Genomic DNA, 16033 nt, shown 5'->3' with positions numbered 1-16033 from the left:
CCACACATATAAGAATACGGGAGCCAAAGGCATTCCCATTACCGCGTACTATGTAATATGTACTATACGTACAGATGTACCCCAACGGCTCCCTGCAGTATCTTGCTGCGCATCCACCACGAATATCTATCAATGCATCTCGCCGTTTCCACCCATGGTACCGGAATGCGGTGTTGCATAACTCGACTCGGTCCACAAGCGCCTGCCTGACCCGCCCGCGTATGTGGTAGCTAAGACATTTCAATCCCAACCACATGGCGACGAGTTGTGTCCCCTGAGGTAACCTCAAACTCCATGGCAAAGAGTCCAGGAAACAACCCAGGGCTACCCAATCCTACAGGACGTGGTTGAATGGTTTTGTAGCAAAGAACTCAGAATTTGTTAGTTATGGCCCAGATGTGTTGAGTCGCACTTTTCAACGACCACACACCTTAGCCCAGAGTCTTTGAGCCCCGGCATGATCTACAAAAATTTGCATAGATCCGTTGATCCGACCCAACCCCTGGTCCTGGAGCCCATCTTGTGATACCGGGACTCTGCCCCGAGGCTGCGACTCTTTCCAATGCCTCAACCCCCCACGCACGCAATATGCACGCAGGATACTCATGGGAAGCCGCATGCGGATCTGACAGTGCCACGGCCCGCGAATGAATCACTAACGATAAAGATATACCTCCCCCGCTATTGATTGTGGCAGGTTGCATGGGGCTCGAGTAAGCTAGATGACACGGGCATCATATACTACAGGATCTATAAAACATGAGCCCGCGCTGTTCCACAAGTTCAAGAAGCTGAACTCGGTACGGTGACACACGGTAACTGTGTGCATTCCCGCCAGGCCGGATAGCCAAAATCACAACTAGTACCCAGGAGTTCGGGGAGGCCATCACACCAGTGTGGCGTTTTATCTTTGTTTGCTACTCACGGCAAGAGCACATAAGCAGAGTTGCCAAGGGCTGCCAGGTAGATAGACATCTATTCCAGATGGTGCCCTCGGACTCTTTCCGTTGCTTGCGGCCTTCATCCTTTGGCCTTGGCATAGCGGGGCTGTCAGCTATAATCAAACGGGCGCCATGACTCTCTGTCTCATCGCCATGGGCGAGGCCTCGATCCCTTCGTTAAGGTACCATTGACTTGGTTCGAGAGCCACTCAAGTGAGCGATTTTCTATTCGTCAGGATATGGAACAGTCCGACACCCTGGGCTTCCATTCACCCTTTGGAGAACATTTCTCCAATCTATAGAGGAACAACGCATTTTATATTTTCCAAGTACCGTCTCACGCAAGAGTTTGAGGGAACGGCCCGTGGTGCTAGTGTTACTACGGAGTCGGGCAATACACATTGCGGTCTAATTTATGTCTCCATCCTCGTATTCTTTTGTTTCGTACTGCCACAGATATTGAAACCAGGCATGTGGACCCGGCCTAAAGGCTGTGATCCCCCCCTTCAGGTGACACTAACTGACTAGTTATCAAGTTCCCAAATGCTTCAAGTTGGACTTCCGATTAACATTAGGCTTTGTCACTTTATGTAACCCGTTATTACCATCTTATCCACTACCATTCCATTCAACAGTCTGTCCATCCCCACCAACTTCGTCACCCACATCATTCACCTCAACTGTATCATTCCGGTTAGCTGCTGTCAACCATATAAGGTGCTTTTGAAATTGGACTATATCAGTATGTGCTTCACGGACAAAAATTTGACAACTATCACTCGGGCTAGCTTTGTCTGTAACTCTACGTATTAAAGTGTTTCTACCTGCGGGTCCTTGAATTGTTGAGGCTCGGAAACATGCCGAATGACCATATTCGTGCCACAGCCAGAAATTAATCCGAAGTTTACCCGTATCGATGCATACGTGTTTGCCCAGAGCATAAAGAGATTAATAGTTGCTTTTGAGAGCTATTTACTGTGTTTAAGACATTCAAGGATTGTACTTTTTTTTCCCGATCTGAAACCCTATATTTCTAGAAATGAATTGTTTCTTTACAGCTGGGACATTGGCTATTTGTCAGGTTCCACCTTGGAGGGATCGTCGTTGTAGCTCTTATGTAAACCCCCATCCTTGAGTAACTGCATCATTCTTCAGATGCTACGTAGAGGCGGGGTTGAACCTCATACTTATCACCTATGCTCGTAGTCATGATAATAGTAATCTCATAGCATTCGCCATCAAACTCCAATATCACGACCAATTATGCCTCCAACCGCTCTTGCTGATGAGAACTCCTTAATCACGGAAACAACCCATGATACCAGCAAAAATGGCCTCAAACAACGACCAACCGAAACTCCAATCGAGGCGATGTCCCACGGCCCTGTATCTCTCCCTGGACTTCCCGTCTTCCCAGACCTCAAAGAAAAACGTAAATGGGTATTAGAGCATCTAGCAGGCGCATTCCGCATCTTCGCACGCCATGGCTACACCGAAGGATTATCAGGACACATCAGCGTGCGGGACCCGATCAACGCCCGCGCATTCTGGATCAACCCACTAGGCGTGCACTTCGCCATGTTAAAAGTATCCGACATGCTACTCCTCGACATGTACACATCAGAAGTGCTGATCGCAGGGAAAAGCGGAAAACCTGCCAACGCCACGGGATTCATGATCCATTCCGCTATCCACCGCGCTCGTCCGGATGTCCATGCTATCTGCCATGCACATTCGCCCAATGCGCGCGCCTGGACGGCATTCGGGAAGCCGCTGGAGATGATAAATCAGGATGTTTGCAATGTCTATAGAGTTCAGGCGCTGTATAATTCCTATGGCGGGATAGCGCTGAATGGGGAGGAGGGAGAAAGAATCGCGGAGAGTTTGGGGGAGAAGAATAAAGTAGCTTTTTTGTTGAATCATGGCCTGTTGACTGTTGGTGGGACGGTGGATGAGGCGTCTTATTTGTTTAGGCTGGTGGAGAGGAGTTGTGAGGTGCAGTTGCTGGTTGAAGCGGCCGTTTCGAAAGGTGGCTTGGAGAAGAGGATTATTGATGATCGAGAGGCTAGCTATAATTTTGCGACGGCTAGTGAGGCGGTGAGTTATGGTATCTCTTTCCGGAAGCTCTAGTATGATGCTAATATTGGGACAGGAAAGTTTATATTGTGAATTCCAGCCTGAGTATGAGCTGGAGACGATGCTCAGTGGAGGGGATTTCAAAAGGTGATGCCAGCAACTGGGTAGGTTTGGCTTGGTGCTTTAAGTGAGTCACTGTGAGTGGAATTGGCTGTCAGGCTGTTGTGACCCTGAACAAGAGTCAGAGGACACTCGTAAATATCTTTTAATAATGCGAAGTGCTGAAGACGTGGCTTTTGAAATGTATTAACATTTATATTTTTGGTAAATATTGTAATCCAGTCCCAAGTTATGCGTAATTGTACATGTCACTCTTGCAATAGTCAAACCACTAAATGTTAACTTTTTAACTGCTCTCTTTAAGCACTTGGCTTCCGGTACCTTCTTAATTACCCACAGACCCTCTGATGCTGCTTCTCCCTAGTGCGCATATTGCAAAGCGTATATATCTCCCTTCTTTAAAACTGGGTTCCGTTTAGTGATATCTGAGACTCTGAGCAACTATTCCGAGTTAAAAGTGGCGAGTTGGGGGGCGTGGAGCCTGGTGTCATCTTGTCTGTTTATGGGAAATGACCAAGCCCTGAATGTTTTCGATCTCCAAGTGATGTATTTTCTTTTTTTTTTTGCTTTCTTCGAGTTCAGTAGCTTTTAAAAGTAGGAATTCTCTCTACCAATGGGGAATATCACCAGTAATATGCTTACTTCTCAAAAGACCTGTTTCTACTGCAAAGAATGACGATATTTGGTTTTGCAAGACGACTCAGAGTTACCACCCACGACATGGAAGACATTAGTGACAGCTTGACATCATGCTACTGATTTGCTAACAAGTCTTCTCCCATAAACTAGATAGGAAATAATAGCACGGCGAGAGGGTTGTTTTAGAATACCGTGTAAGAAGTTTGACTCAACAATGCTACTTATATGAACACTAGTTGCAAAATTCTAGAGCAAATAACGATGGCAAAGCCCGATTCTTCAATGACGATATAGAGATGTATAAGACAAACAAATACGTTTCAGAAACTCACGATACATTCTAATACTAGAGGACAGCTTACATCGGGAAAGAAAATTTATTGATCTAGGGAAGTCAACCCAGTTCCCATGGACTAGAATTCAGAGTCCAGAGCCCAGATGTATGTGTACCCAGGTCCGATTTCTATTCTGCGCTCCGATCGGCTTCTTGGGAAGGACCTGTCGGCTATGGCTACCAATATATTCGGCATTTCCGCAATGGATATCAGCTGGTCTGCATCCGACAAAGCTATTTGTCTGCGATAGCTAAGAACGGCAGGTAACCTTGGCACCCTCCGCCCTGTCAGTCCATTTCGGAATCACTTCCTCCAGAATGGGTATATAACACCAACATTCAGCACTTAGCATTCAGCAGCCTCGGCACCTGTCGCCTGCACCTCCGCATGACTGATGAACATACTTGTTCTCATCAAATCTCCGCATATATATGGCCAATAGGGAGCTGCTGTATTGAAACCCCTCCATACCCCTCGCTCCATTATCAAGTACTTCCATCTCGCTGCACATGCCACGTACCTCTAACCTGCCGTTCTGATGTATTGCAGATGCCATTTTTGACGATGCTTTTACTGATGACGAAGATTGGTATGTGTACACATTCGTCTCATGCGGGGCACCTAGAGCTGCATATAACAGGGGCGAAAACAGTATGCGAGGCTAATAGAGTGCCTCATCTCCACTCGTATCTCCAGCGAGTTGCGAGGAGTTCTGGAGTCTAGATAGCAGAAGGAGCCCGCCCCGTCTCCACCTTTATATATTGAGGATAGGCTCTTCCGCGTATCACAGGACAAGTTGACAACCAACTAACTGCTGAATGCGAACTCGTCGACGTCCCATTGCGCGGGGACGGGTAAATAATAGTCCTTGATGCTGCTTCCATGAGGCGTGCAGTGGCTCGGCATCTGCGGTGCAACCTTAAGAGCCAGCTCGACCCAAGCATGACATCGCGGCGTGACTGGAGGGACAACCCATTAGCGAACGCCTATAGGTAAAGGCACCCAGGTGGTATTAATACAGCACACTCACCTGCACCGATTGATATCGTTTTGCTTGATATTGATGTTGGCGTTGTCGTCGACGTGACTTCCGCAATCACGACGCCTCGGCGAAGTGTACGAGTAGTAGTAGTAGTAGGTAGTCTCCGCCCATTCACGATCAGCATCGGCACGTAGTACGAGTATTTTGTAGTGGAATGTCGAGACAGTCGAGACAGTGTTGCATGTGCTATACTTATTAATGCATTTGTTGCATTTATTGCATGTGTACATACCTACCCATCTCCCTATGTAGTTGCAGTTGCATTTGCAAGGACGAGGCTGCTACACGTACAGTACGACTTCGTGAGGTTCGCTTCCACCTGAGTTCCAGTTTGTATGTATACCTTACAATACAATATTTACTCTCTCTCTTTGCCTCGCTAAAGCTTTTGCGCCGGGCCAGGGCCGACGCCGCCTTCGGAGCCTCGACCGCCTCTAATCCGATCCGATCTGCGAGCAGAGTTCAAGGTCAACAGAAAACAATCCACACACAACACAACAGTGACATAACAGCTTTTGCTCCCCATCGCCATCGCCATCCCCATCGCCATCGGCCTCACTATTCACCCTCATCAACCATCCACTCGGCATCTCCCCCCGTCGGCATGCTACATTACTGACCTCTCTCGTTCTCTGCGCGGCGCCGCACACAACCCATTCCCCCGGCGGTGACACTGTGACACCATGGACGAGGCCAGTAAGCTGGTATCCGAGCTGCAGCACAAACTCGCGGAGCTTGATCATAAGGTCCTGCAGTATCGGCGAGACATGGCGTCCCAGTTTACCAAATATGCGGAGGATCTGCTGCGCGATGTCCCGACAGATATCTCCGAGACAGTTTCGAGAACCATTGCCGCATCGATGAAGGACTATAAAGACCTCGGCCTAGACCCAGCAGCTCCAGGTTCCGCAGAGTCATACCGCATTGCCACAGGCACAGGCACAGGCACCACAGACAACACAGACACCACAGACACCACAGCACCCACCCCCTTTCAGACCCAGAATGGCCATGCCGCCCAGAGATCTCCAGCAACTCCTAACTCCCCATTCCAGATAGGCTTTGCGCGTCAGGATCCTGAGATGGAGAGTGCGGATCCTCATGCGCGGGAGAAAGAGTTCCAAGGGCTGTTTACTCCAAGCTACTTACCGCTACTCGACAGCACAGATCGAAACGAGCGACGATCGAGCGGCGACACCGTGGTGGTGTTAGAAGGGGACCATGGCCAGAGGAACGGTGCAGATATTATCCAGATCGACGCAGGCACATCTACTTCGAGATCGTTATTGTCTTCCCCCCAGCTGGATAGACTTCCCCCAAGACGAAGAAATACAGACGAGCTTTCAATAGCCTCGGACCTCAGCGATGGAGTTGCGCGCCGCAGTGCACTTCGACGGTCGTCATCCTCTTCTGCGAAGCACAGCCCACGCCGAGTTCGTTTCGAGGTTGCTGGTGAGGAGGTTTTGCCAACATCGTCTCCTAGTCCTTCCGAACCGGTTATTGTTACAGATATACCACTCATCGCGCAGACGGGAGACGATTCAGATGCGGGAGATTCTGGGGCGGGTGGAGATGAGGAACCGCCGCCCAGGCGCATTTCATCTTCGCAGGCACTGAGGAACTTGTCGAGAAGCCCCTTACTTGATGATGGCACGCAGTGGACCACCGTTTCTGCTCCCCCAGATGGCTCCGCGTCGGTGGCTGTTTCTGACGGAATATCTCAGGGATCATCCAGTGAAGATCTTCCAATTTCGAACGGTCTATCATATTTGAGCATGGGTGACGAGCCTTACACTCACCTACAGGGCGTAACTCAAGACGACGAATCCAATCGGAACCCTCCTACAGAGACCCTAGACTTTATTTCTAGCGCTATGAACGGTGATGAGGAACCTAGAACCATCGACGATGATGTAGAAACGTCATCTGATGATGATGATATACTTGACATGCCCTTGAGACGAATGAAGGCTCCGCATGCAGCTGCCAACATCAACTCGCCCTCCGAATCTACAGCCTTCGAAACTATCCAATCGCCAACAACAGCAACTACGCACCCAGGCCAAGGCAGTGGTGACGAGCTGCGCTTTACCGAAGACAGTCACGAAATCTTTCATTTTGATGAAAATATCGAACATCAAATCCAACGCGAGCCCGAGCCTGAGCCCGAATCAGAGCCCGACGAATCCGAAAACTCGTCTCGAACCGCTGAACCCCCCGAAAATGGGCCTCAGCAAACAGTCAGTCTCAGTCAATATTCTCAGTCACCCGCACGCAACATCTTAAGACCCGGCCCTACGCACAACGTCAGCTCATCTTCCACTGACGTAGTGGGCTCGTACAAAGGCCATCCATTCAGCATGCCAGTCGTCAGCCCTGAGCTCCACGCCCAGGCCGCATCCCTAGGACACATGAACATGTTTGTAGGCAGTGTTGATGGACGGAGTGGATTTGACGAGGGTGATCTCCAGAGTTTTATGAGCAGTCTAGGGGTTGGAAGTTTATCCGGAGGGACCCCTAAGAGCATGATGCATCGAATGATGCTAGACGACTTTAAGGAAGCCGAAGCCGCTAAGGATAGAGCGCCGCGAAAGTGAATTGCATAATTGGTTTTTGTCCGTCTTTTTTTATATCTGTACATTGAAAGGGGGGGGGAACGGGGAGCCGAATGGCTGGGTTTTTACGGAGGAAGTAGCGGGGTCCAAATAAAGCTGGTGTTTCGCGAAAGGGACGGCGGGGGCATCATTGGGGGTTACTGGCGCGGTTACTTCTGATGGCTCCTATTGCATATCAATGGAGTTGCGATGCTATTCATAGAATTACACGGGTGGCAGCGGCGCGTTATTCCTTGCGGGTGGGTCTTTTAATGCCTTTTATGAGGCTGGAAAGGCGCGGTATGACGTGTAATTAAAATAACTACACATACTGAATATACAGTCAGCTAATAAGACAATTAAAATGACCTCTGATGCATAGTGATCCTTGCTGTGGAATTGAATTGAATATTGATATAGCATGCTGTGTACACGTTATAGGGTGGTTCGTTTGAGCGTGTCTTCAAAGTTACAAGAAAAATATGGGGCTTAGGAAAACTCTCAAGTCAGAGTAAAGTTTCCAGTAAAGCTGCATTATATACGTAACGAGGTCTATATACAATGCTCTCCACGAGAATCATATAAGCCAGTCAACAAGACAACTTAAGGGGAAGCCCAAAAAGCGTTCCCGCCTATCGCCTATTTGATGGTGCTGAACTTATAAGAAATGGAGCTTTCAAAAGGACCGGTATCAGGTCCATAGATCTGCTTATCCAATCTCTTCCATTCTGGGTGATTAATACCATCAACCCAATCTTGTGGCTCAACCGCAACACAACCATTGCGCTGCACAAAGCCATTTGTTGCCTTGCCTCCTTGAGAAGCCTTCAACTCGTTGACGCCTAATATTGTTAGCTTTCTGTTTCTAAGATGATAAAAAGATGACGATTATGAATTGCGAGTTCTTACCTCCCATCCAGTAGCACGAGTAGACTACAACACCAGCCTGGTCACTGTGCAAATCCCACTTAATACCGCTCCAGTCACTAGACAGGCTTGCAATTGGCTTGTCTTCATCGGCAGCCTCGCGGTCCACGATCCACTGGTTGTTATACCCACTGCAGCCAGACGCAGTTCCGCAATTTCCGACCCACGCTGGATCATTAATGCTAGCTCCTAGCTGCTTAGGCTTGGACCAGAAGTCATTAATGCTTCCCTTCGCGACCTTGGGGAGATCGCCAGTTGATTGCGTGTTGGGGTCGATACCAATCATTCTGGCGCCGAAAGGCAGACTAAGTGTGTGGTTTAGAACGAGATCGGTGTCTGGATTTGCGAACGCATCGAGATTCCAATACGGGTGTGTGGTCAACATGATTGGGGTGCGGTGGTCCACTGCTTTGGCTTTGAGTTTGGTGCTCCAGCTATTGGCACTGACTGAGTGCGTGACAGTTCCAAGCACCAGACCTGGCATGCCTGCGGAGGAATTGTTCTCATCCCGGATGGTAAATGTGATGCTGGTTTCTGTAACTTCAGAGACGTTCCAAGTCCGGCGAGACCAGCCATTGAGGCCGCTATGGAGGGTTCCATTCCCGTCATTTGCTTCGGTGAAGTACCGCGTACCGTCTAACTCATAGGTGTGGTTTGCAATGCGGTTGACATATCGTCCTGGCACGGCGCCGTAGTCGGGGTGGTTGGGATCTACGGGATAGAAGGACGCATTGTCGTACCCAAGAATGATATCGCGGTCAACTCCATTGCGGTCCTTCACGATGAGATTGGTGATTGCGGCGGAGTAGGCCACGAATTTAGCGGTAATCCCAGGAGCGGTCAGAGTATATTTCCCATCTGGGCCAGGTTCAGGGGCATCCTTCGCCAACACCGACAAAGGGAGAAGCAGGGCGGTGAAAAGTGCCTTAATCATAATGAAAGAGTGCTTCGTAGTTGAAGAACCAGATAGGAATACCTTCCTATTCTGGCGGCCCTGAAAGATCTATATATGTAGATATGAAATACATAGGTGACAAATAACCCTACTTTCATATAAAGGGTTTTCATCAGCTTGTGCCTGGCGGCAAACATCTTGTTTCTGGCTGTATAAACAATGCGAAATAGGCTGTACTCGAAGTAAGCGAACCAAGTATAAACCCCTCAGGTTAAATGTAAACAGAAATTGCAGAATAAGCTTGCGGCTACGCTAATTTGAGGAACTGTGCCGGTGCAGAAATATTTAGGAGATAAATGGAGGGACAGCTTCTTCTGATAGATATTGGTACCACCGTGCAGTGTGGGTGGAGAAGCGACTGGGACCTGGATGCAAACGACCGTGGGCCATAGTGTTTGGCGATGCCATGTCTGGGGAATTAATCACTTTACTGGAGTGTAATTTTCCACAGCGCATAACTGGAAATGCTTGATTGATATTTAAGGCTCAGGCAGATCCTTCCGGCAAAGCGCGATAGCATCGATCGACATTATTGTTTATAAAGCCACGCGTAAAGGCTTCACGACAGCCTATTTTACCCCTCGATTCCTAACGCGATCCGTCCCGTTCAATCTTGCTCAAGATAGGCAGAATCGCCGAGGTACAGAATTATTGAAGCGCAGAAATCCTGGAGAATAGAATCGCCGGCTGACACGCAAAGCTTACTTTATATGCTCACTGGAGCATGAGCTGGCTGAAACACTTGCTCATCTTTGTTTACCCTCCAGGTATTCGAGAAACGCCCCACTGGTGTGTACCGAGGGCCGGAAGGCTTGGTAAGGATGGTGAATTGTATATTGGATTGGGTTATATCATCCCTCCGTATTGATTGTAGATCCAAATCGACTGGGGAAAATTTGGCTGCGCTCTCTAGGAAAGAAACATGTCCCCTGTATCAAAACTCGGCTGCTCAGCATCAACATAAAAACTCTTTTGGATATGAGAGGCCTACTCAGAGCCGGGGCAAAAAAAAATGTAAAAGGATGCAAAAAAAGGAAAAACATACAACAGCAGGTATTCGCTGGTGGTCACCCACCCAACTACTAATCTGCCGATCTGAGGCTATCCTTAGTTTAATAGTTCGATTGGTGCTATATAGCCTAGCGGGTGAGCATAAGACTAAAAATATATTAGTATTCTTAAAAGAAACTAGTATATATATAAGAAACTAGCCCTTAGCTAAAATAAAAAAGAATTATATAAGAATTATATTAAATAATATTCATAATTTATAATAATATATTGACTAATTGTTTCTGCTCCTTTACTCCTTATTATTGCGGCGACTTAAACATCCTTATTCTCGATTCGCTCTATACCCCCCTTCTCGTTATCCTCCTTCACAAAAGCCGAATCAAGCGCCACGCCCGGCCCATCAAAGATCTCTGCGATCTCCTCCAGGCTGTAGCCCTTTGTTTCCGGAAACACGAAATACGTAACCGCAAGAATAACCACTAAGAAACAACAAAACACGATATAATATCTCCACCCAATATTCTCCAGACCTATTGGATTCACAAACGCTGCAATCACCAGACTGGCATAGATTGACAGAAGTTCGCAAGTAAGGCCCTTGGAGCGGAGAGTGTATGGAAAGATTTCGGTTGGATAGGACATTAGGAGGGGCGTGTAGGCGATGTCGTAATGGAAGAAGAAGGTGAATAGGCAGACGACAACAACGATGCCAGCGGGCTTGGATCCAGTGTTTGAGTTTACGGCTGAACAGGCAGTCCAGACGATGTACGAAACGAGCATGCCAACGCCAGACCAGAGGAAAAGGACGCGGCGGCCAAGGCGATCGACAAGGAAGGCAGCCGAGAGGGCAGCCCAGAAATTGAAGATCTGAGAAGAAAATGTTAGATTCAGGCTCAGTATGATAGTGTGTTTTGGACTTACTTGGAGAAGGCCGTTGATCAGAGTCTGCATGAAAACGTCCGTAATTCCGACGCTGTCCAGCACCAGAGTTAAGTAGTAAGATACGACACCAATTCCGTTCCACTGCGCAGCTGAGCCCAAGAAAACCGCAATAAAGAGTCTCTTGCGGTTTCCAGGCGTAGCCACCAGCGCTCCCCAGCCCCAGCCACCCGAAGCGGCTGTCCTCTCAAGCTGAATCGACTCGGCGATTTCCTCCATTTCGAGGTTCACGAGTGCGCTGTCAAGATCGCCGCCGGCGTGGTGCTTGCAGAGAATTGCACGAGCTTCGTGAGCACGATCGTTGGCCACAAGCCATCGAGGAGACTCCGGGAGCCACCAAATTGCTGTGAGCTGGACAAGGGGCCAGCAGGCTTGGAGGATGGTTGGGATGCGCCAGGACATGGTGCTTGTGTAATCCTGGGTGCCGAATGTGACCCATGAGGCTAGAATAGCGCCTGTCTCCCGTTAGATCCTAACTTGGAGATGTGAAAAGGGACTCACCAAGGTAGTACATGGTCCAGAAGGCGCTGGTATACTTTCCACGGTGCGTTGGGTAAGACAGCTCCGCAATCAGCATGGGAGATGGTTGTACTACAAGCATGCCTCCTGCGCCAACGACTATCCGAGAGATGACAAGCATGGCCATGTTGATACTGGTAGCTCCGATGATGGTGGCAATGAGGATGATGATAATTCCACTCAAGAGAACCTTTTTGCGGCCAAACTTATCGCTCAACATCCCCACTGCAGGGAGTGCAACTACTGATCCGATGGATTGTGCGGCGTTGACGAGACCAAGCAGTGCTCCCTGAGGGTGGTTGAAATATTCTTTCCATTGTGGCAGAGTTTGCAGACCGTTCATGAGGGAGCCTATTGAGATGTTAGTCATATAGAAGTTTGATGCGGAGGATTCGAGCTTGCCATCGTAACCAGCCACGGATGAGGACAGGAGTGGGACGAGAAGGATGAGATTCAATTTAAGCAGATGCGAAAACTGAAACCAGTATTTGTTGGTGACTGGTAAGACCCGTTCAATTGCCTCACCAGCAATATAGTTACTTCCCTTTTTCTTTTGGACCATGATGTTGGTACTTCGGGTGGTTTGATAGTTTAGGAAATGAGTCCACGAGCTGGATGGCTAGAAAATAAAATTGACTAGAGGAGAGATGAGTGTTGCTATTTTATGAGATTCTAGCTTAGGTTCTCGGTGCAGAACATCGAGGAGACATCGAGCGGTTGACCACCCCCTCTTATAGAGATGCATAAACCAATAACTCGGGGTCTCCATCATGACAAGGGATGAGTTGCCTTGTTGTTTGCTGTGGAATAACGCGTTCCGGTGTCCTGGGGAAACTGGAGCCCCGGGCATGGAGATGTGGGGGGCGGGGACCGGACGACAATCACCTTGAGCTAACGAAACCGGAGGTCTGCCAAGGCGAACCGAGCCCGCCTATGACTCGTAATATCCGGGGGATCTTGACTGTTGTCTTCAGATATTATATCGGAAGTCGATGTCGGACTTTCGAACGGGCGTAAATTATTATTCTATACGAAGTAACGTTTTCATCACGCTAGCTGTGTTGTGCATTGGCAACGGCGAAATGAACCAACCTTGTGTGGGAATTTGAAGTTGGAGTTAGCAGTAGAAAGTAATTTACTAATAGTAGAGTTTGGTGACCGCTGTATGAATATGAAGTTACGGCCCGGCCCCTCTTGAGAAGATTGACATTGGGGAATCACATTTTGGAGACTTATTCAAAGATTTCACAACGATATTTCGAAGTTTTCATAAAGATCTACCAAATAGCTTAACAAACACCTAACCATCCTATATACACCATCTATCTACATGTGTACCCTCCATCAACAATGAAATCAGCCCCTAAAGGAAAGTTAGCCGAATTATTCTCTAGTATGTTCTCGGTCACTCACCAGTAGTATAGGAGCTCGCATCAGAGCATAGGTAGAGATAGATCCCCTTCAGCTCCCTAGGATCCGCATCTCTCTTCATCGGCGTCAAATTGAACCACGCCTCCTTCATCTCAAAAGGGCAAGCTCCAGAAATGGCCGTGTTAATATAGCCAGGAGAGACACTATTACATCTCGCTCCAAACTTGGCCCATTCCACAGCCAACGACTTTGAAAGATGGATCTGTACCACCGAGATTAGAATAATTCAACCGTCTGCTCCAGATAGAGACTCACCACTCCAGCTTTGCAGGCATTATAACAGCTCTGCTCTTGTGGTACATTCACTGCATGCCCCGACATACTGGCGGTGAACACACAATTTCCGTATCCTTGTTTTTTAAACACAAACCCAGCAGCTCTGGCACAATGGTAGGCTCCATCAAAATCTACAGCCCTCACACGATTCCAGTCCTCGAGCTCGCTATCCAGACCACCGGCTTTTGAGGGGATCCCGGCATTTGCAATCATGACATCCAGGCCGCCAAAGTCGGCTACGACCTGCGCCACGCCGTTGGCGACTTCCGTGTAGTTCTCTACTGCTACCTTGTAGGTTTCGACTTTGACCTTGAAGTCTTTTCGAATCGTGGCAGCAAATTCGTCGGTTTTGTTGGAGGAATTGTACCAGAGTGCGAGCTGATGAAATTTGTTAGAATCTCTTGGGCTGGTTTTGAGTAGAAAGGGAGATTTGTCTAAGACGGGACTCTCACATTTGCCCCTGCTTCGGCGAGACCACGAGCAACTTCATAGCCGATGCCTCCCGAGCCGCCAGTAACAATAATGGTCTTGCCGTCTAGGCGGAACATGTCGAAGACGCTGTCCTTGACCGGAGGATCTGGGTTGCGGATTGAAACGGGGCCCATTTTGATGGATTTCGAGGCTGTTTTGTTTAACAAACCGTTTTTTTGCTTAAATTGGAGTAATTCTTGATCTGATGACTGAAGACTGAAGGCTGAGAATGCTAGTATGAATGAATATGAAAAGAAAACCTAGGATAACAACGTATATATCTACCCCCCATTGTATCTAGGCCTTATGGAACGCGTTCCGTTCTTCGGTTGGAGTCGAGGGGTGACAAGATCCGCTGGACCTGCTCGTCCCTGCGAGTTGCTTCGACCAAGGTCTTGAAGTTCGAAAAGGACGACAGCCAACCTCGCATAGGAACCATTACTCGTACTGTCCGGATTATGTAAGGTAAGGCGCCTTTGACTCGTAAAGAGCCAGACAATACAACTTGGCTTGGGCACACGTGAACTTGAAGTTCTTTTTTTAACTTGTCAATTATAGGATTTGACTGGGCCATTTTCCTGTGATGGTTTTGTATAGTTATTGTCTTTTTAGTACAAACACTGCACGGGTATTACTGTTGGCTTTGGAACCCTTGTTAGGTTCCTGACCATCATACCTTCTCCTCAATGTTCTTAATGACAACATCCGCATCTCGACTGTGCTCCGTAATGTAAACCCCATTCAAGCTGTCATTCGCATCGACCCTTTTTAATGCATCTACCATGTTCCTCTCAATCCCCGCCGCTACATGTCTCCTCGCAACTCTCATCCTCGCCTCCTCTGCGCCCACACTGACCCACCACCGTTCATCGACCAGCTCCCTGATCCTCGACCAAGGCTCCTCATCCACTAGTAGATAGTTGCCCTCAAAGATCAAAATCCTCGTCTCCGGTTCTATGATCAATCCATCATCTATGGGGTCTTTCAGAGCGTGATCAAACGTTGGCGCAATCATCACTTCCCCCTTTCCAGAGGCAGCCACGCCACGAGACCGTGAAATGAGTCGCACGATGCCCTCTGCATCGAAAGTCCACGGTGCGCCTCTCCGGACATAAGCCTCTGCAGCATTGGGCAGTGTATCGAGGTAGGACCGCGGATAGTGGAACCCGTCCATAGAGATGACGGCTGCGAGAGGCGGGGACTGCTTCATGCGGGTATTCAGGATACGGGCTATGGCTGTGGTGGATGTGGTTTTGCCTGATCCTGGTGGGCCAGCAACAGCTATGAGGAGGCGTGATCCTGGGTTGGTGGAGTTGAGAGACGTGTAGTGGGCCAGGGTGCGGCTGGCAAGGGCTTGATGTTGGGGTTCCATCTTGGAGCAACAATGAGAATTGATGGTGTAGGTGCCCTGATGATTTCCCAGAGAGATCTCATAACGTTAAGGCCTTTAACATGACGCCGAAGATTCATCTCGCTGTGACGGCGTTGCCCTTGGATGGCTTTGAAAAGGTGCAGAGGCTGACAGTTTCCGCCCTGCGCGGGGAGGTCGACAGAAGTCCGGGGAGTCCACAAAATGTCTCCGCATCCCAAATTCGAGATCGTCGGACAACACAAGCCCTCAGGAGTGGTCCCAGTCGGATGTCCATCAGGTATCGAAGATGGCAAACCCGACATAAAAGAAAGTAGGACTTCAAATTTCTCAAATGCGCATCATCAGCCTCTTGATTATTCTTTATTCTTGAAATTTAGCAGCG

The 16033-nt window shown here is 48.6% G+C and overlaps 6 protein-coding genes across 6 annotated transcripts; 2 read left to right on the top strand and 4 right to left on the bottom strand.

The window, feature by feature from the left end:
* Window positions 1-2204: 2204 nt before the first annotated feature.
* BP5553_07501 (Class II aldolase) lies at window positions 2205-3168 on the top strand (the record flags this gene model as incomplete). Its single annotated transcript, XM_032016124.1, has 2 exons — window positions 2205-3038; window positions 3094-3168. The coding sequence occupies 2 exons, from the start codon at window positions 2205-2207 to the stop codon at window positions 3166-3168; spliced, it is 909 nt and encodes a 302-aa protein (XP_031867355.1).
* Window positions 3169-5836: 2668 nt separating this feature from the next.
* BP5553_07500 (uncharacterized protein) lies at window positions 5837-7750 on the top strand (the record flags this gene model as incomplete). The annotated part of the gene is made up of 1 exon (XM_032016123.1): window positions 5837-7750. One exon carries the CDS (start codon window positions 5837-5839, stop codon window positions 7748-7750), a length of 1914 nt encoding a protein of 637 aa, XP_031867354.1.
* A 636-nt stretch (window positions 7751-8386) lies between these two features.
* Window positions 8387-9608, bottom strand: BP5553_07499 (uncharacterized protein; the record flags this gene model as incomplete). Its single annotated transcript, XM_032016122.1, has 2 exons — window positions 8387-8589; window positions 8657-9608. 2 exons carry the CDS (start codon window positions 9606-9608, stop codon window positions 8387-8389), a joined length of 1155 nt encoding a protein of 384 aa, XP_031867353.1.
* Window positions 9609-10955: 1347 nt separating this feature from the next.
* BP5553_07498 (General substrate transporter) lies at window positions 10956-12663 on the bottom strand (the record flags this gene model as incomplete). Its single annotated transcript, XM_032016121.1, has 3 exons — window positions 10956-11510; window positions 11565-12037; window positions 12084-12663. 3 exons carry the CDS (start codon window positions 12661-12663, stop codon window positions 10956-10958), a joined length of 1608 nt encoding a protein of 535 aa, XP_031867352.1.
* A 760-nt stretch (window positions 12664-13423) lies between these two features.
* BP5553_07497 (Short chain dehydrogenase) lies at window positions 13424-14413 on the bottom strand (the record flags this gene model as incomplete). Its single annotated transcript, XM_032016120.1, has 4 exons — window positions 13424-13464; window positions 13515-13734; window positions 13788-14186; window positions 14261-14413. 4 exons carry the CDS (start codon window positions 14411-14413, stop codon window positions 13424-13426), a joined length of 813 nt encoding a protein of 270 aa, XP_031867351.1.
* Window positions 14414-14949: 536 nt separating this feature from the next.
* On the bottom strand, window positions 14950-15651 carry BP5553_07496 (uncharacterized protein; the record flags this gene model as incomplete). Its single annotated transcript, XM_032016119.1, has 1 exon — window positions 14950-15651. The coding sequence occupies one exon, from the start codon at window positions 15649-15651 to the stop codon at window positions 14950-14952; it is 702 nt and encodes a 233-aa protein (XP_031867350.1).
* Window positions 15652-16033: the final 382 nt, after the last annotated feature.

The sequence above is a fragment of the Venustampulla echinocandica genome, assembly GCF_003357145.1.
Source record: "Venustampulla echinocandica strain BP 5553 chromosome Unknown scaffold_6, whole genome shotgun sequence".
NCBI classification, from domain to species: Eukaryota; Fungi; Ascomycota; class Leotiomycetes; order Helotiales; family Pleuroascaceae; genus Venustampulla; species Venustampulla echinocandica.
The sequence above is the reverse complement of the archived record's forward strand: the minus strand, read 5'-3'. Positions and strand labels throughout refer to the sequence as shown.